General features: G+C 40.3%; 1 protein-coding gene and 1 pseudogene across 8 annotated transcripts in view; one reads left to right on the forward strand and one right to left on the reverse strand.

The window, feature by feature from the left end:
• C1H3orf20 (chromosome 1 C3orf20 homolog) overlaps window positions 1-21,209 on the reverse strand; it is an 88,851-nt gene that overhangs the window by 55,178 nt on the left and 12,464 nt on the right. For 7 of the 8 annotated variants that reach the window (XM_027584887.2, XM_027584886.2, XM_027584890.2 and 4 more), the window contains 3 exons: window positions 15,677-15,796; window positions 6,723-6,858; window positions 5,385-5,672 (listed from right to left, as the gene is read on the reverse strand). In XM_027584887.2, coding sequence (XP_027440688.1) covers window positions 5,385-5,672; window positions 6,723-6,858; window positions 15,677-15,796 — 544 coding nt within the window. The remainder of the gene's footprint in view (window positions 1-5,384; window positions 5,673-6,722; window positions 6,859-15,676; window positions 15,797-21,209) is intronic. The other variant, XM_027584891.2, reaches the window with a different exon arrangement.
• On the forward strand, window positions 56-779 carry LOC113917220 (annotated as a pseudogene).

The raw sequence follows: 21,209 nt of genomic DNA on the forward strand, positions 1-21,209 counted from the left end.
AAAATGATCCCCAGAGAAATACAAATATTAGTAACCCAAATTTGCTTTTGGAACCATGAAAACTTTGCTCATTTTTTACTTTGACAATACAATCATAGATGACAATAGTGACACCTGGATTGTACAATGCACTCCAGAGAAAAAGCTTCTACAAAATTCTTATGAAAAAGGAATTTGGGCAGAATTTATGGGCAGAATCTTTAAGTATTTGGAAGATGCAGGTGTAAGAGAAGATGAAGTGAAAAGAGCAGTGACATCAATACCTTTATCTCTAAGGATGGTGGAACAAGGATAGAACAAGAAAGAAGAAGGATAAATTTGACTGCATCAATATTTCAGATTCAAATTCAGTCTCCATAGTTTGGGTTTTAGGAGCTACCAGTTTTCATGATATGTTTGATAAAGTGTTTACAAATCCAGCAGCTTTTGATAGCAGTGATCATCTCACTGTGAAAAATTATCATGCTCATTCTTGCAATAGGTACCCAGAGAATCTTTGCAAAAATGTAGTTTTGGTAGAATTTGTAGATTCAGTTACAATAGTTACAACTTGTAAATTATACACAAATTGTTTATATAGGTGATGGTGGAAATGATGTCTGTCCAGTAACTTTTTAAAAGAAGAATGATGTTGCCATGCCATGGAAAGGAGATACTTTATAGAAAACTCTTTTCATAAAATGTCTCAAAATCTTGAACCTATGGAATAATCTTCTGTTGTAGTTTGGTCTTCAGGTGTTGAAATAATTTCTCATTTACAATTTCTAATAAATGAGTAATATGCCAACAACAAAGTCATGGGAAAATGTGAAAGCAGCTCAGGAAGAAATTTATAGCTATAAATAAAAACATTAAAAGAGAAGAAAGATCTCAAATGGATAACCATAATTTCCACCTTAAGGAACTAGAAAAAGAAGAGCAAACTGAAGTTAAAGCTAGCAGAAGAGAGGGAATAATAAAGATTATAAGAGAGAGAAATAGAATAGAGAACAGAAAAACACTAGAAAGAACCAACAAAACCAAAAGTAGTTTCTTTGAAAACAGCAACAAAAAATTGAGAAACCTTTAGCTAGACTGACTCAGAAAAAAAGGAAAATTCAAATTCCTAAAATCAGAAAGTGGAGACTTTACTACTGACTTCACAGAAATTAAAAATATATATATATCATAAGAGATGTATATGAACAATTGTATATCTACAAGTGAGATAGTCTAGTTGAAAAAAAAATACCTAGAAACATGCAAAGGGAAGTTGCAGGACACAAGATCAACACACAGAAATCAGTTGCCCCTCATGAACATGGGATGTCTTTCCATTTATCTCAATCTCCTTTAATTTATCTCAACAGTATTTTGTAGCTTTCAGTGTACAAGCCTGACACCTCCTTGGTTAAATTTATTCTAAAGTATTTTATTCTTTTTGATGCTATTGTAAATGACATAATTTCCTTTTGTTCATTGCTTTTTTATTGTTACTGCTGTTCATACAACATTTCAGATCATTTGTTGCTAGTATTCATGGACTGGAAGACTTAATCTTGTTCATGGCAAAATGCCCCACAGTGACCTACAAATTCAATGCAATCCATATCAAAATTTCATCAGTCTTTTTTGCAAAAACAGAAAATTTGATTTTAAAAATAATACAGACTTGCACAGGACCCCAAATAACCAAAATAATTTTGAAAAAAGAACACAGTTGAAAGAGTCAAACTTCCTAATTTCAACACTTCACTACAAAGCTACAATAATCAAAACACTATGGCACTGACATACAGATGAATGGAATAGAATTGAGGGTCTAAAAATAAACTCATATATCAATGATTAACTGATCTTCAAAACGGTGCCAAGACCATTCAAAGGTGAAAGAATAGCCTCAAGAAACAGAGGTGGGACAACTGGGTATCACATGAGAAAGGATGGAGTTGGATCCTGATCTCACACCATATGCAAAAATCAACTGAAAATGGATCAAAGACCTAAATGTAAGATCTATAACTATAAAACTCTTAGAAGACAATATAGGCATAAGAATGGTTTCTTAGATAGGAAACCCAAAGCACAAGGAACAGAAAAAAAAGAAAAATTGGACTCCATAAAAATTAAAAACTTCTAACCATCAAAGGATACTATCAAGAGAATGAAAAAATACCCAACAGGATTGAAAAAAAAATTGCAAATAATTTATCTGATAAAGATCTAGTATCTATAATATATAAACAATTCTTGTAACTCATTAAGTAATGGACAATGAAATAAATGGGCAAAGGACTTGAATACACATTTCTACAAAGAAGATATATCAGGAAAGCATATGAAGATGCTTGAAATCATTAGTTATTAGGAAAACCATTCAAAACCACAATGAGATATTACTTTACATCCACTAGAATGGCTGGAATTTAAAAATTGGAAAATATCAAGTGTAGTCAAGAATGTGGAGAATCTGGAACTCTCACACACTGTGGGTGGGAATATAAAATGGTAGAGCCACTGGGGAAAACATTTTGGAGGACCCTCAATAAGTTAAACATAGAATTACCATATGACCCGGTAATTCCACTCCTACATATAGACCCAAAAGAACTGAAAACAGGTGTGCAAAAAAAAACTTCTATAAGAATGTTCATAGCAGCATTATTCACAATAGCCAAATGGTGGGAAAAACCTAATGTCCATAAACAAATGAATGGATTAGAAAAAAGTGGAACATTGATAAAATAGAATATTATTCAGCCACAAAAAGGAAATTCTGAGATGTGCTGTAATATGTATAACCCTTGAAAACATTATTCTCAGTGAAAGAAGCCAGACACAAAAGGCCACATATTGTAGGATTTATAAGATGTCCAGAAGAGGGGGCGCCTGGGTGGCTCAGTCTTAAGCGTCTGCCTTCGGCTCAGGTCATGATCCCAGGGTCCTGGGATCCAGCCCCACATCAGGCTCCCTGCTCAGCAGGAAGCCTGCTTCTCCCTCTCCCACTCCCCTGCGTGTGTTCCCTCTCTTACTGTGTCTCTCTTTGTCAAATAAATAAATAAATAATCTTAAAAAAAAAAAAAGATGTCCAGAAGAGGCAAATCAAAAGAGACAAAAATCAGATTGGTGGTTGCCACGGCTAGGGTAGGGGAAACAGAAAGTGACTGCTGCATGGGCATAGGGTTTTCTTTTGGGGTGATGAAAAGTTTGTGGAACTTGAGACAAGTGATGGAAGCATCACTGTAAATGCACTAACTGCCACTACATTGTATATATTAAAAGGATTTAATTTCTATTATGTGAATTTCACCCCAATAAAAAAAAGGAGGCACTGATGTATATTACAATGTGGATGAACCTTGAAAACATAATGGTGAGTGAAAGAAGCCAGATACAAAAGGCCACACGCTGCATGATCCCATTTATATGAACTATCTGGAACAGGCAAATGCAAAGAGGCAAAAAGCAGGTTAGTGGTTGCCGGGAACTGTGGGGGAAGCGGGAGATGGGGAGCGTCTGCTTAACAGACATGGGGTTTGCTTTCAGGGTGATGAAAAAGTGATGAAAAAGTCCCAGAACTAGATTGTGGAGATGGCTGCACAGCATTGTGAATGCTGTTCAATTATACACTTTAAAAATGGTTAAAATAAGAAATTTTATGTGATGTACATTTTTCCATACTAAAAAAAAATGTGTACCTCACGGAGTATTTCTGAGTGCTCCACCAATTCCTAAAGGAACAGTGCTGAGCACAGTGATTAGGTTTGTTTATAATGTGATGAGTCTGTGCATAGGAAAAAAGGCTTTGAGGGAAGTTTGATGGGATAATCAGCAGTTGTGGGAAGACATCCAGGAGATGCTGACAATGAAGGGAATGAAACACAGATGAAATGAATACTGGGATGGTTCTGGAGTCTGGTGCAGACAAAGAGCAACCCAATCAGGGCTGGCAGCTTTCTGGCACTTCAGGGGCAGATAGGCCATTTCTACCTGAGAGCTTTGCCCAGTCATCTTCATGAGACCAGAAGTAACTGCTGAGCCCAGAAAATGTCTTCCAAACATTTTTCTCTGCTTACAAGGGATCCAACAGCTATACATGAGCTTTGGCCACTGGAACACAGTAACACAGAATTTCTCCTTCAACATCACTGTGTCCAACTTCTTCCGCTTAAAATGAAGCAGGTAAGGCCGAGAAAGATGAAGTGACCTGTGCAGGGTCACCAAGAAGAACTGGGCCTAGAACCCAGCCTCCTGGGACTCACAAAGAGGAAATGCGTTGATGGCCAGGATGTGGTCACTGCGGATGAGTCAAGCATGCCAGTAGCAGGGCCTGCAGGTTTGGGGTTGTCCCACCCAGGGGGACCTCGGGATTCTGGGACAGGGGAGAGAACGAAAGCTGTGTTCTAGCCCACCCACTCTGGTCCTACTGATAGCAACAGAATTCACAGACACAACTTCTCGAGCTCAGGGAGATGATCCTACTCAAGGTAGGGAAGAATCAGAAAAGGGGTAAGGGAGAGCCCATGATCCCCAGCAAGCAGCAGTTACCCTGGAAGGAGTTTGCTGTGTTCAATATCACAGGGCTCCCTGGAAGCAGGGCAGAGTGGAGTGTGATGAATGGATTCATTTACAGTCAGAGAAACAATAGGACTCCTTTGACAAGGCGCTTAAATTCTGAATTCCCAGTTCAGTTGGAGAGGAGGCCAAATGAAGTGAAGGGCGGGGGGGCTACTGCTGGGCAGCCTGTTTGACAGTTCAGAGAGCTCCCTCTCCTCCAAAGGTGTAGGACACTGAATACCCAGTGGTTTTATTATTAAACAAGGCTCCCTTCCATCCCCCCTCTCCCGCTCTCTGCCGCAGGAAACAATCCTGGAAGGCATAACAATTGTGCCAGGAGGAGGGCCCCAAATAGAGGTGAAGTAGCCCTGAATCCAGATCTGGCTCTGCCACCAAATTCCTTTTGTGACACTGAAGTGAGTGACACCATCCATTACTACAAGGAAGGGACAGGGATATCTGGCTTAGTGGCTCCTCTCTTTGATGTCTTATCCGACTCAGACTGCAGAACCTGGAATAAGTGCTTCACCCTCTCTGGCCTCAGAGCCTTGCTGCCAAATGGGCTGGGCATCTGGTCCAGCTCTGCTGCCTGTTGGGGAGTGGGTGACAGGACCCCTGCAAGGAACACAGTGGTCCAATGTGACTTCCTGATGCATTGCTTCCCACCCAGACCTTCTCCAAAGGGAGCCCTCTTTGACCTGGACAAATGCCTAATATCCTGGAGAACCTGTCACCAGGCTTCTCCGGTTAGTGGAAAAGCCAAAGTAAGTACTTAGGCTTATTTAAGCCCGGGAATTTTCTGGGGCTGAGTGGCTGGGCAGAAGGGGCAGCAGTAAATAAAAGGATACTACACAAAGGAGGACCCATCATAGAAGGCGTAATGGAACTTGATGATCTTCTTGGATACCTTCCACTCCTGAGAATGCCGGATGAAGTGAGGATGGTGGTGGGCGGGGGGCTGGTGAACGGTGGAAGTGGAAGTCTGAGCACCTGGAGGGTTAGGGTGGTGGGAGCTTGGGCTCTGAGCGTCCCCTTTCGGGGCCGACATTAGATGAGGGGGCACCTTTGCCCTGTAGTTGCGAAAGATCAGGGGGCAGGAGAAATTCCTCCCTTTCCACAAGGCCCTTTCGGTTTCTCTGCAGGGAAGGAGACCAACATATCTTCGAGTCACTTGGCTCTTAGTCACCAGGGACACTCTCTCTAGAGCCCTGGCCCAGTTCCCAAGACTCCCATCCCATTTCCCCATCCCCAGAGTACCTCTGCCCACCCCATTCCCCCTTGTCCTTAAAGGCAGGAATTTTAGGAAGAACTGGGAAGGTCCCAGTACCCCTCTGAAACTAGTCCTTTCCTGACTTCCATCTTCAGCAATGGGGTGAGGACCCATGGAGTGGGACCGAGTACAGAAGAGGGACATGGTGGGGGGGAGCTGGAGGCTCTGCTCACTCCCCACTCCTGAGGTTACAAGGAAAGAACTTCCTTCCAGAATATCACAGTAAGGGGCAAGCTGGGCGGCTTCCCTCCTCCCGTGTTCTGTAGCTGTATTAATGGCTCAGGGGAGCCCAAGACTTATGCCTTAAATGGGGCTAGGTTTTAAATCCTTTATGGCCCATGGTCTGAGTCTTTGGAGAAATACAGACTAACTTACTAGGACTCGTGGGACCCAGAATCATAGATATCATTAATCACCCATGTCAACGGTTTGTTTTGTTTTGTTTTTGCTCTGAAAGGATTTTTGCTGCTGCTATTGTTATAGGAAGACATCTGACAAATTATGTTAAGAAATAAATATTCAGAGCACAAAGCCTTAAAAGTGTAAGGAGCCCTGCAAAGGGTGAGGAGGCAAAGATCAGTGCCCTGGTGTCAGGTCCACCAAACTGTGGGACCTCTGGCAATGGCTTACCCATCTGCTTGAGCTGCCTCAGTTTCCTCATCCGCAAAATGGGCCTACCCCCTCTTCCTCATCAGGTTGTAGTAAGGACTGAAAAGGACTGTGAGTGGGGAAAGACTGGGGATGGGAGCACGTGTGAGGGATGGCAATGAACCCTGTCACTGTCGTTGCGGGCACTGGGTAGCCAGCACTTCCTGGCACCGCTCAGACACTTCTGTGAATTCCCCTTCATGCACACACAGGTAGCTGGTGGCCATACCCAACTCTCGCATCTGCCCTCAATCACTGAGGCACTCACATATGGCGACACATCTCCTGCAGCTTCTCCCGGGCCTCAGGGCAGGGGTCACTGAACTCTATACTGTTGGAGGCAGAGATTCCGGCTCCTCGTTGGAAGGACGGCATGGTTATGTCTTCTACGTTTTTTGATTTGCCTGTGGTTCAAGAGGAAGAGGTTAGGGAGGGGTTTTAGAGAATGGTTTCTTAAGATATCATGCTCATGTAGAGATGAGGTGGCAGGGAGAGCAGAAGAGCTAACTGGGGGCATCATTCATGGTTCCCAGGGACAGGAGTCCCTGGCAGGTCACTTGTAACACAGAGACAATGCTCTGCAAGTCAACTAAGCATGGATAAGGAACAGACGTGTGCAGTGATGAACCTAGCCATGTTTCCCTAGGATGGCCCATGCATGTGACTGTCATAGATGCTGAAGGGATTCCCTTCTGACCCTTCTGATTAAAGATAAAGTCTCAGGGCCACCTGGGTGGCTCAGTCGGTTGTGTCTGACTCTTGATTTTGGCTCAGGTCATGATCTCAGGGTTGTAAGATTGAGCCCCACATCAAGCTCCATGCTGCATGTAGAGCCTGCTTGAGATTCTTTCTCTCTCAGAGCTCCTGGGTGGTGCAGTCGGTCAAGCATCCGATTCTTGATTTTGGCTGAGGTCATGATCTCAGGGTTGTGGGATCGAGCCCCATGTGGAGCCCTGCATCAGACTCCGCACTCAGTGGGGAGTCCGCTTCTTTCCCTCTGCCCATTCCCCACTCCCCCCACCACTCTCTCTCTCTCAAAAAAAAAAAAAAAAAAAAAGACAGAATGTCTCATTTCCAACTCAGTCAACTGTAACGCTTCTCTGATGTTGGCTAATCTCAGGCCTTCTGTGGAGGGTAGCGTATATTGACTAAGACTTGGATTGAAAATTTTTCTTTTACATATTGTGGTAAAATACACATCACAAAAATTTATCAGCCTTACCATTTTTACTGTGGACGGTTCCATGGTATTAAATACATTCACATTGTTGTGCAACCATCACCACCATCTATCTCTATAAACTCTTTTTCATCTTGTAAAGTTAAAATTCTTACCCATTAAACAATAACTTCCCAGTCTCCACTGCCCCTGGCCTCTGGCAACCACCACTCTACTTTCTGTCTCTGAGTCTGACTACTCTAAGTACCTCATCTAAGTAGAGGCATTTAGTATTTGTCTTTTTGTGACTGGCTTGTTTCATTTAGCATAATGTCCTCAAGATTCCTCCATATTATAGCATGTGTCAGAATTTAAGGCTGAGCAATATTCCATTGTGTGGATAGATCACATTTTCTTTACCCATTCATCCACTGACCGACACTTGGGTTGCTTCCATGGTTTAGCTATTGAGTATGCTGCTATGAACATGGGTATGCACTTACCTCATTGAGACCCTGCTTTCAATTCTTTTGAGTATATACCCAAAAGTGGAATTACTGGATTATATGGTAATGCCATTTTCAATTTTTTGAGGAAATGCCATACAGTTTTCCATAACAGCGACACCATTTTGCATTCCCACCGCAGTGCACAAGGGTTCCAGTATCTCCATATCCTTTCCAACTCTTGTTTTCTGGTGTTTTGTTTGTTTGTTGTTTGTTGTTGTTGTTTTTATATAGTAGACATCCTACTGGGCATGAGGGAGTATCTCACTGTAGTTTTTAATTTGCATTTCCCTAATGATGAGTGATACTAAACATTTTTCATATGCTTGTTGATCGTCTGTATATCTCCCTTGGAAAAAAGTCCATTCAAGTCCTGTGCCCATTTTTGAGTCAGGTTGTTTGTCTTTTCTGTTGTTGAGTTTTTAGAAGTTCTCTATATAGTCTGAATTATAATTATCAGATATATGATTTGCAAATATTTTCTCCCATTCTACCTTTTTACTCTATGGATAGTGTCTTTTGATGTACAAAATTTAACATTTTTCACGAAGTCCAATTTGCCTATTTTCATGTTGCTGTACCATACCAAGAAATCATTACCAAATCCAGTGTCATGAAGTTTTGCCTATGTTTTCTTCTAAGGATTTTATTGTTGTAGGTCTTGTACTTAGTTCCTTTATCCATTTTGCATTAATTTTTATATATGGTATTAGGTAAGTATCCAACTTCATTCATTTGCATGTGGAAATCCAGTTTTCCCAGTGCTATTCATTGAAAAGACTGAATGCCCCATTGAATGGTCTTGGCATCCTTGTCAAAAGTCATTTGACCATATATACAAAGATTTATTCCTGGGGCCTCTCTTCTATTCTGTTGGTCTATATGTCTGTCTTTATGCCAATACAATACTGCTTTGATTACTGTATCTTTGTAGTAAGTTATGAAATCAGGAAATGTGAGTCCTCCAATTTTGTTCTTCTTTTTCAAGATTGTTTTGGTTCTTCAGGTGTCCCTTCAGATTCCATATGAATTTTAAGATGAATTTTTCTATTTCTGCAAAAAACTTCATTGGAATTTTGATAGGGATTGCTTTGAATCTGTATATCAATCTGGATAGTATTAACATTTTAACAATTTTAACTCTTTCAGTTCATAAACATAGGATATGTTTCCATTTATTTGTTTCTTCTTTAATTACTTCCAGCAATGCTTTGTAGTTTTTATTGTGCAAGTCTTTCATTTCCTTGGTTAAGTTAATTCCTAAATATTTTGCTCTTTTTTCTGCTATTGTAAATGGAATTGTTTTTGTAATTTCCTTTTCAGAGCATTCATTGTTTGCATATGGAAATGAACTGATTTTTGTGTTGTTGTATCCTGCTACTTTGATGAATTCATTTATTCTAACAGGTTTTTTTTTTGTTGTTGTATGGAATCTGTATGGTTTTCTGTATACAAGATCATATTATCTGCAAACAGATAAATTTAATTCTTCCTTTCCAATTTGAATGCCTTTTATTCCTTTTCTTGTCAATCTTGCTTTGGCTAGGACTTCCAGTTCTACATTGAATAGAAGGGGTGAAAGTGGGCATCCTTGCCTTGTTCCTAATCTTGTAAGAAAAGCTTTCAGTCTTCCACTATTGAGTATGATTTTTGCTTTATGTTTTTCACATATGACTTTTACCATGTGAAGGTAGTTTACTTCTATTCCTACTTCACTGAGTGTTTTTTATCATGAAAGGGTGTTGAATTGTCAACTGCTTTTTCTGCATCAGTTGACATGATCATGTGGTTTTCCCCTTCATTCTGTGATTGAGTTTTGTGTGTTGAACCACGCTTGCATTTCAAGAATAAATCCTGCTTGGTGTCATGGTGTATAATCCCTAATGTGCTGTTGAATTCTGTTGTTAGTGTTTTGTTGAAGATTTTTGCATCAATGTTCATACAGGATATTGTCTGTGGTTTTCTTTTGTTGTAATGCCTTTGTCTGGTGCTGGCCTCACAGAATGAGTTGGGAAGTGTTCCCTCTTCTTTTTTTTTGGAAAAGTTTGAGTATGATTGCAATCAGTTCTTTAAATGTTTGGTAGAATTCACCACTGAAGCCATCAAATCTAGGGCTTCTCTTTGTTGGGAGATTTTTTTTAAGATTTATTTATTTATTTTAGAGAGAGAGAGTTGTGAACGAGGGGAGCAGCAGAGAGAGAGGGAGACAAGCAGACTCCTGGCCAAGCAGGGAGCCCAATGTGGGGCTCAATAGCAGGATCCTGAGATCATGACCCAAGCTGAAACCAAGAGTCGGATGCTCAATTGACTGAGCCACCCAGGTGCCCCTTTGTTGGGAGATTTTTGATTACTGATTTAATCTCCTTAGTATCTATAGGTCTATCAAAATTTTCTACTTCTTTCTGATTTAGTTTGGGTAGGTTTTGTGTTTCTAGGAATCTGTCTATTTCATGCAAGTTATGCAATTTGTTGGTGTACAATTGTTCATTGTACTCTATCACAATCTTTTTTATTTTTGTAGAATCAGTGGTAGAGTACCCACTTTCAATTCATTTTAGTAATCTGAGTCTTATCTTTTTTTCTTAGTTGATCTAGATAAAAGTTTATCAATTGTGTTGATCTTTTCAAAGAATCAATTTTTAATTTCAGTTATTTTTTAATTCTCTCATTTCTCTCTGTTCTAATCTTTATTCTTTCCTTTTCTAGCTTTGGTTTTAATTTCTTCTTCTTTTTCTAGTTCCCTGAGTTGTAAATTTAGGTTTTTTTGATGTGATATCCTTATCTTTTAATGTAATCATTTGTGACTATAAATACCCCCCCCTCCTTAGTACCACTTCTGCTGCATCCTGTAAGTTTTGGTATATGATGTTCTCATTTTCATTCATCTCTAATTTCTAACTTCTCTTGTGATTTCTTCTTTAATGTGTTGGTTGTTTAAGAACGTTATTTACAGGACACCTGGGTGACTCAGTCAGTTAAGCATCTGACTCTCCATTTTCACTCAGGTCATGATCTCAGGGCCATGAGATTGAGCCCCTTGTCAGGCTCTACACTCAGCGCAAGTCTGCTTAAAATTCTCTCTCCCACTCCCTCTCCCCCTGCTCTCTCTCTCTCTCTCAAAATAAATAAATAAAGAATGTGTTATTTACTTCCCACAATTTTGTGATTTTTTTTCTAATTTTCCTTCTGTTATTGCCTTCTAACTTCATCCCATTGTGGTCAGAAAAGATACTTTGTATGATATCTATCTTTTTTAATTGGTTCAGACAATCTGTGGCCCAACATATGGCCTATCCTGAAAAATGTCCCATGTGCACCTGAGAAGAATGTGTATTGTTTTTGTTGTTTTCTAATTGTTTTATCGTGTTATTTAAGTCCTCTATTTCCTTACTAATCTCCTGCCTGGTTGTTTTGCCATTACTGTGAGTAGGGTATTGAAATTTCCAAACATTATTGTAGAACTGTCTGTCTTTAATCTGTCAGTTTTTGCTTCAGATATACATTTTTTGCTTCAGATATCCTTATGGTCTGTCATTAGGTGCTAAACATTTATATTATCTCCTTGTTGTACTGAAACTTTTATTAATACACAGTGTGCTTTTCCTCCTGTAACCTTTTTTGATTTAAAGTCTATTTTGTCTGATACTAGTATTGCTACCCCTACTCTCTTTGTTTACTCTTTGCATAGAATATCTTTTTCCATCCTTTCTTTTTAAAAAATTTTAATTCAATTAACCAATATAGAGAACATCATTAGTTTCAGATTTTTTCCCATCCTTTCACCTTCAACCTGTTTGAGTCTTTGGAACTCAAGTGAATCTCTTATAGACATCATATTGTTGGATCATGTGTTCTTATTCATTCTGCCAATCTCTGTCTTTTGATTGGAGATTTTAATCCATTCACATTTAAAGTAATTACTGATGAGGGACTTCTGTCATTGTACTTTTTGTTTACTATATGCCTTATGCCTTTTGTCCCTCATATAATTCAATATTGTTTTCTTTATATTGATTGTCATAAAAGGTTTAAATTCCTTTCTCATTTTCTTTTTTATATATTCTATAGCTATTTTCTTTGTCATTACCTTGGGGATACAATGGGGATTACATTTAACATCCTAAGGTTCTAACACTCTAATTTGAATTTTTACCAGCTTAACTTCAGTAACACACAAAAACTCTCTTCTTTTATAGCTTCATCTCCAACCCTTTCAGCTGTCACAAGATTACATCTTTATATATTATGTGCACCAAAACATAAAATAACAATTCTCTTAAATGTATTAATCTTTTAAATTACATAGAAAATAAGATTTGTACTTAGCAACCAAAGTTACAGTAATACTAGCTTTTATACTAACAATTTTTTCTTTAAATGTATTAGTCTCTTAGTCATGTAAGAAACAAAAAGTGCAGTTACAAACCAGTTACAATACACTTGATCTTAGCCAAAAGGCCGAGAAGCGATACAAACCAGTTACAATAATACTAGCTTTTATAATTGCCCATATCTTTGCTTTTATTGAGAACTTTATTTCTCCATACAGCTTCAAGGTACTGTCTAGTGTCCTTTCATTTCACCTTGCAGGACTCCCTGGAGCATTTCTTGAAGGGTAGGTCTAGTGTTCATGAACTCCCTTGGGTTTTGTCAATCTGGGAAAGTTTTAATAGCTCCCTCACTTTTGAAGGACAGTTTTGTTAAACACAGGATTCTTGATTGACAGGTCTTTTTTTTTTCTTTTTAACACTCAGGCACAGTGCCTTGTGGCCTCCAAAGTTTCTGATGAGATATCTGCTGATGATGTTATTGAGAATTCCTGGATGTAATGATCTGGTTTTCTCCTGCTGCTTTCCAGGTTCTCTGTCATATAATGTGTCTTGGTGTGGGTCTCTTTGAGTTCATGTTATCTGAAGACTGCCAAGCTTCTCTGATGTTTATACTCAACATCTTTCATCAAGTTTGGGAAGTTTTCAGCCAACATTTCTTCAAATATTCTCATTGTCCCTTTCTCTCTTCTTCTGAGACTCCCACAATGCACATGTGTTCTCCTTGATGGTGTCCCACAGGTCCCTTAGACTCCATTCATTTTTTAAGAATCTTTTCTTTCTGTTCTTCTGAGTCAATAATTTCAATTGTTTTATCTTAAATTTTGTTTATTCTTTCTTCTGCCTGCTCAAATCTGTGGGTGGCAATGTTTTGTGCCTACTGCACTTATTTTCAGTTATCCCCTTATGGCAAGTATTTGTTGGTATAAGGATATGGTGACATGAAATTGTGGAGGTGGTCCTTCATGACTGAAATTCCAGAAGCATCTATCGAGGTCCACATGTTTCTGAGCCTCTGCTGCCCACCCAAATGGAGCCACATGCTCTCCCTTAATATATGCAGGCTCAACTTCGTGAATGAAAACTGGTTCCAAGCCAAAGCCACTACTCAGGCTCCAGCTGAGCCCTGAGCACCACAGAATGAAGTCTTTCTCACTGTCAGCAAGCCTCGGGGTTTCTGGCTGGTCCTTGGATACCATCTCTGGTATCTGCCACTATGAGTGGTTTCTGGTCCCTTCCCCCACTCCTCCTGCCACCAAAGACCAGAGACTTGGCCCTGAGACCCAGATAGCTGCTGGCTGACATCCTGGAACATCTTCTAGTCTGACTATTCATGTCTGGCTTGGCCCTAGGTGCCTTGAGTCCTTGAGGATACAGCCTCTTGCTCCAACCAGGAACCATTGTTGACAGACTTCTCTCAGTTCTCCTTCTATAATGTTGGGCTACTTTCCAGAAACAGCTGTTGTCCCCTCAGGGAGTAGGCTCAACTCCTGAAGCCTGTCTGCTCCAAGTCTGCCTGGCCCTAGAACTGCAAAGGGGGCAGTTGGTAAGGTGTCATAGCACATGTGCATGAACAGATAGCAGAGGTCCAAAATTCAAAGTGGTTGAAACCAGAATAACTCTACAATATGTCCAAACTGGCAAAGGTTTTAGAGAAATGGGCATCATTGTTATGTCAGGAAAATAAACATAAATTGGGACATTCCTGGGCAAGATAGGTCACATAGTTACTTATAAACTATTAGGAAAAGTTAACCATCCATTCTAGCATGCATGTGTGAGATGAATTTCTAAACACATCAAGAACCTATAAGAAATGCAACACCATGAACACACATCTAGTGAGAACAATGCAACATCATGATGAAAAATCACATCTTGGTGGGGTAGCAGAGGAAAACAGACAGACAGACAAAGAGACCAAGAGAAGGCATTACCCTCAAGGTCATTAGGAAGAAAAATCATGAAATCACTGTGTATCTTGAAGATACTTTGTTTTCTTTCAAAGGGATTGTGTTTAATATGGCCAGTTCAGGAGTGGATATAATAAAACCAGGAGCACATAAAGTGGGATGCTAGAAATGATGCTGTGGGTTATTGAACCACAGTGAGAGAAAGTACATCAACAGAGGTAAAGGAACTGGAGAAATCAGATGGGGTCGCTGAATCTACTCCAAGCAAGGAAGCTGAAGAAGTCAGCTCCATTTGGGAAGGTATTCTTTGTCTTAGAGTCCACGTGTGTACCCCCGGGATTTAGAACAGTGAATGACAACTAGCAATTGTTCACTAAACATTTGTTCACTAACTTAAAGGATATAGGATCAGCTTGACATGGAGAGGAGGCCTGGAGGAAGGCAAATCACACAGCCATCCAGGGGTGGGGTCAGAAATAATATCCAAACTTCTCAACTTCCAGTCTTACCTCCAGTGGACAGTCTTAGAGCACTCCCACCTTATGTTGATCCTCCCACCATCTCTTTGCAAATACAGCCCTCCCTTGCCTACCCCATTTCTCCATCTGCCACCACAGCTGGTTGGGTAGGGAGGTGGGGAGATAACCAGAAGTTCCATGAGACCCTGCCCTGCCCTCTCCAGCCCCAACTCCTTTCTCTTCTGAGCTTCTGGCTGCACAGTTGCATAGTGCTATACTGTTTGGTCTCATCTGCCACCTATTCTTTCTCTTAAGCCTTTTTCTGTTGTGTGTCTTCCTTGGTGGAAATAGCAGGGCCCTCTATGTCTTTCTCTTCTTCCTGCATGAACTGGCCCAATTGGGACATTCCGTTAGGTCTGTTATCCAAACGCCTCTATTCAGATACTGGTTGCCTCACTTGCTGTGTGAGTAGGAGCAACACAGATCTCTCTCTGAGTAGAAGGGATGAGTTTGGGATACTGAGGGGGTGGAAGATGTGGGTTTGATAGGGATGTTGTCCCAGGTGAATCAGGAACATGTTTAGATGATGTGATGTGAATCACATCACCAGGAGCGGAGGGCATGTAAACATTCAAATGATGAGACTGCATTGTGGAGTGACTGGGTTGAGATGTGTCAAAATTCATGGGACAGAATCTGTGTCAATAGCTTCTGCCAACAGTCAAGATGGCCATTAATCCTTCTTATCAGAAAACTAAAACAAGCCATCTCATCAACCTACACTGGAAATCCTCTATCTTCCTCTCCAGTTCCACCCCCAAAGATGGGCTAATGGGTCTTGATGGAATCCTCCATTACCTGTTTTCTTCTTGACTTCCTTTCCAGTTGAGAGAGAAAAGCTCAGACAGCCAGTAGAGGACTCATAGACAAGCTGGTAAGGTGTGTTCACTCCCATGGCTGGAGTGTTCATGGAGGAATCTGGAGTGGAAGACAGAGGGATTATTTCTTCAATTTTTCAATTTTTATTTTTTTAACCAAAAATGTAATATGGACTTTTTGTTCTAGTAGTATGGTAGAGTGGGTATTCTAAAGTGCCCTGGTTGTTACAAAACAACCAGACCTTAGAAGAAAAAGACTTTTTAATGCATGAGCAGGCTCAGAGTAATTAAGGGAAATCTTCGATATTCCTTTCTACAGTACCCCCACCCCACTACAATATCCCTTGAGAGAGAAATGACACTGGTGCAGGGAGCAGCAAGTACAAAAGGGGACAGGATAGCTGTGCGGGCAAATACAGATAGAAGTGCTGCACTAGGTAGAGAGATTAACATTGGGCCAGCTATTCCCTTACCCAAGGCACAGAAATTGGATGCTTCCTCAACAGATCAGTCTCTTGCAGAATCACACTGTCTAATGTAGAATCATTTGATATCTGACCACTTGAGAATTAAAATTTAGTACCCCTGGGGCTCCTGAGTGGCTCAGTCAGTTAAGCATCTGACTCTTGATCTCAGCTCAGGTCTTGATCTCAGGGTCATGAGTTCAAGCCCTGCACTGGGCTCCATGCGCCTACTTAAAAAAAAGTTAGCACCCTCATCACTAGTAGAAAATCTTGATCATACTTACATAAACCTCATCAAATCATTTGCTCATTCTTCCCCCAAATATGGTCATTTCATTGGTAAGGCATGAAATTGTTAGGAAATGTTAAGCAATTTATTACAGTTCATTCAAATTCATAAAGAAAATGTCAAACCTGAACTCCTAAATAGACAAAGACTATAACCAGAGATTGCACACTGGTTGATGCACACACGCAAACAATACCCTTCGCTAGTGATCCAAAACTTGAGATCAGGACAACTTTCAGTACCTTCTAACTTAGCAGAAATTAACAAAAGCCAATACTGGTAAAGATAGGCTAAAACTGGTCAACCATGATGGTGTAGGCAAAATCCATCTAGAAAACAGTATTTGACAAAAGCTGTACACATACTGAGACTTTCTGCTCCAATAATCCCTCTCCTAGGAAATCAATCTTGATAATCAATAGAAACTAAAGTTAGTAGAGAATGGTCAAGTTTCATTCTTCTGTATATAGCTGTCCAATTTTCCCAGCACCATTTCTTGAAGAGATTGTCTTTTCTCCATTGCATATTTTGTCCTGCTTTGTCAAAGATTATTTGACCACAGAGTTGAGGGTCCATATCTGGGCTCTCTATTCTGTTCCATGGGTCTATATGTCTGTTTTTGTGCCAGTACCATGCTGTCTTGGTGATCACTGCTTTGTAATATAGCTTGAAATCGGTCAAAAAAGACTTCAGTGTGAGACAGGAATCCATCAAAATCCTAGAGAGGAACATAGGCAGTAACCTCTTCAACATCGGCCACAGCAACTTCTTTCAAGATACATCTCCAAAGGCTAGTGAAGCAAAAGCAAAAATGAACTTTTGGGACTTCACCAAGATAAAAAGCTTCTGCACAGCAAAGGAAACAGTCAACAAAACAAAGAGGCAACCCACAGAATGGGAGAAGGTATTTGCAAATGACACTACAGACAAAGGGCTGATTTCCAAAATCTATGAAGAACTTCTCAAACTCAACACCCAAAAAACAAATAATCTAGTCAAAAAATGGGCAAAAGACATGAACAGACACTTCTCAAAAGAAGACATACAAATGGCTAACAGACACGTGAAAAAATGTTCGTCATCATTAGCCATCAGGGAAATTCAAATCAAAACCACACTGAGATACCTACCACCTTACACCAGTTAGAATGGCAAAAATTGACAAGGTAAGAAACAACAAATGTTGGAGAGGTTGTGGAGAAAGGGGATCCCTCTTACACTGTTGGTGGGAATGCAAGTTGGTACAGCCACTTTGGAAAACAGTGTGGAGGTTTCTTAAAAAATTAAAAATAGAGCTACCCTATGACCCAGCAATTGCACTAGTGGGTATTTACCCCAAAGACACAGATGTAGTGAAAAGAAGGGCCATATGCACCCCAATGTTCATAGCAGCAATGTCCACAATAGCCAAACTGTGGAAGGAGCCAAGATGTCCTTCAACAGATGAATGGATAAAGAAGATGTGGTCCATATATACAATGGAATATTACTCAGCCATCAGAAAGGATGAATACCCAACTTTTACATCCACATGGATGGGACTGGAGGAGATTACGCTAAGTGAAATAAGTCAAGCAGAGAAAGTCAATTATCATACGGTTTCACTTCTTTGTGGAACATAAGGAATAGCATGGAGGACATTAGGAGAAGGAAGGGAAAAATGAAGGGGGGGGAATCGGAGGGGGAGACGAACCATGAGAGACTATGGACTCTGAGAAACAAACTGAGGGTTTTAGAGGGGAGGGGGTGGGGGGATGGGTTAGCCCGGTGATGGGTATTAAGGAGGGTATTTACTGCATGGAGCACTGGGTGTTATACGAAAACAATGAATCATGGAACACTACATCAAAAACTAATGATGTACTGTATGGTGACTAACGTAACATAATAAAATAAAATAAAATTTAAAGTTGCATGTTATAATGCATATTATACTAAAGGTAAGAAACCTGAAGACATAAGCATTTGGTTAATTATAGAACATGAACATTAAAAGTCTACATCCACTTAAAATGACGATTATTAAAAGCCAACATATAACTGTGTTGGCAAACATCTGTGTCTCAGTAAAGGAAACTTGAGATACAGGAAAATGGCAGTATTTTTAAAATATATATGGAGAAAAAGTGAGAGAGAGAGAGAGAGACAGGGAGAGACAGACAGAAGAACCACAAAGGAGATTGCAAAAATGAAAAATAGCTTTATGTAAAGATGGCAAGATTATTTCTTTTCTTTTTTTGGTATATATTTTACTTAATAATATTGCCATCAACTAAAAATCAAGGAGCAGTCTAGTTTTCTTTCATGACACGGCAGGACTAGTATGTACTGGAAAGGAGAAAAGGCAGGAAGCAGGCTTACCACTAAGGAAATGCTACCTTAGCAAGGGGAATATTCTGGCTATAGCTTTAAGGGAAGACTACTCCAGACCTAGTTACAGCTTTGCTCTACCTCATGCAATAAGATGGTCCAGAAAAACAAAAGTCATGCAAAATAAGTCAATAGGGTTTGAATCTTCTTTTTAATGCCCTGTGAGGACTAATTCAAGCCCTTCCAGGATCAATGCTATTCCAAGAGAAATGGATCACCCCTTCATTTATATTTTATTGGTTAGATTTTTTTTCCAACCCTAGGCTTGGTTTTTTTTCCCAACCCTAAGCTTGTTTTTTTTTTTTCAACCACATGCCGAAAAGCGAGAGATTTCCTAGTGAGTGTAGTAGAACACTCTGCTAATGCAGCAGGATGCAGAAATCATCAAAGCCTCTCCAGAATTCAGCTCAGCTCTCTGCAAATTCTCCTCCACTAGATTAACCACAACCCACAAGGGATGCAGGAAGCCACTGTATCACAGGTGAAAGTCTGTGATCCTACAAGAATGCTCAAGCACCTTATGAGGTAGAATGTTAATGGTAACAACCATTTCCTTTTCAAGGTGAGGGAACACTATATTCAAGTAAGAGAGCACCATGGGCAGATCTGAGGGTGGGTAGGTGGGCCAGGTGGGACTTTCCTACCCATGCAACAGACCATCAGGTGGTATCTCCCGACCAAATGAAATTAATCTCTAAGCTCTACATAGAACACGAGGTGCAGGAATCCACTTATGCTGGTAACCATCTGTATAAATAGTTACAGCATAGTTAGAGGGCCTGTGTTATCAGGGCATAGCTGACCCTGAACAGAACCGGCACAGAGCAAATTCCCTTAAAACAAAGACCTCCAGGTCTGGTAAATAGTGGGGGTGTGGGGGTGGGGAGTCCAGTTGGAACTTTATCTTAGAAAAGGAAAACAAACTCAATGCCCAAAAACAAACAACCCAATTTAAAAATGGGCAGAAGACATGAACAGACATTTCTCCAAAGAAGACATCCAGACATCCAGATGGCTAACAGACACCTGAAAAGATACTCAACAGTACTCATCATCAGGGGAATGCAAATCAAAACCATGATGAGATACCCCCTCACACCTGTCAGAATGGCTAAAATCAACAACACAGGAAACAACAGGTGTTGGCAAGGATGTGTAGAAAAAGGAACCCTCGTGCACTGTTGGTGGGAATGCAAACTAGTGCAGCCACTGTGGAAAACAGTATGGAGGTTCCTCGAAAACTTAAAAACAGAATTACTGTATGATCCAGTAATTCCCTACTGAGTATTTGGCCAAAGAACACGACAACACTAATTCAAAGGGATACATGCATCCTGAAGTTTATAGCAGTACAATAGCCAAATTACAGAAGCAACCATCAACAGATGAATGGATAAAGAAGACATGGCATACAACAGAATATTACTCAGCCATTAAAAAGAATGCAATCTTGCCAGTTGCAACAATATAGATGGAGCTAGAGAGTATTATACTAAGCAAAATAAGTCAGAGAAAGACAAATACCATATGATTTCACTCATGTGGAATTTAAGAAATAAAACAAATGAACAAAAGGAAAAAAAAAGAGACAAACCAAGAAACAAATTCTTTTTTAAAAAGGTTTGTTTATTTATCTGAGAGAGAAAGAGAGCACACAAGCAGGGGGAGGGGCAGGGAGTGAGAGAGAGAACCCCAAGCAGGCTCCATGCTTAGCACTGAGCCCAACATAGGGCTCAATCCCATGACCCTAAACCGAAATCAAGTCAGATGCTTAAATGACTGAGCCACCCAGGCACCTCAAGAAACAGACTCTTAAAATACAGAGAACACACTGATGGTCACCAGACGGGAGGTCTGGGGGCGGGGAACAGAAACAGGTGAAGGGGATTAACAGTACACTTATCATGATGAGCACTGAGTAATGTACAGAATTACTGAATCACTATATTGTACACCTGAAACTAATACAACACTTTGTTAACTACATTGGAATTAGAATTAAAAATTTAAGAGGCACCTGGGTGGCTCAGTTGGTTAAGCGGCTGCCTTCACCTCATGATCTCAGGGTCCTGGGATCAAGCCCTGAGTTAGGCTCCCTGCTTAGCAGGGAGTCTGCTTCTCCCCCCCCCTCTGCCCCTCCCCTTGCTTGTGCTTTCTCTCCCTCTCTCTCAAATAAATAAACAAAATCTTTAACAAAAAATTAAAAACTTAATAAAACTTAATAAAAGGAAAAAGAAAAAAAGCATACTTAGATTGAGGCTAAAAAATAAAAGTCATCAAAATAGGGGCACCTGGGTGGCTCAGTCAGTTTAGCATCTGACTCTTGATTTCAGCTCAGGTCATGATCTCATGATCATGACATCAAGCCCCAAGTCTGGCTCTGCGCTAGG

Source organism: Zalophus californianus, chromosome 1, assembly GCF_009762305.2.
Source record: "Zalophus californianus isolate mZalCal1 chromosome 1, mZalCal1.pri.v2, whole genome shotgun sequence".
Lineage (NCBI taxonomy): Eukaryota > Metazoa > Chordata > Mammalia > Carnivora > Otariidae > Zalophus > Zalophus californianus.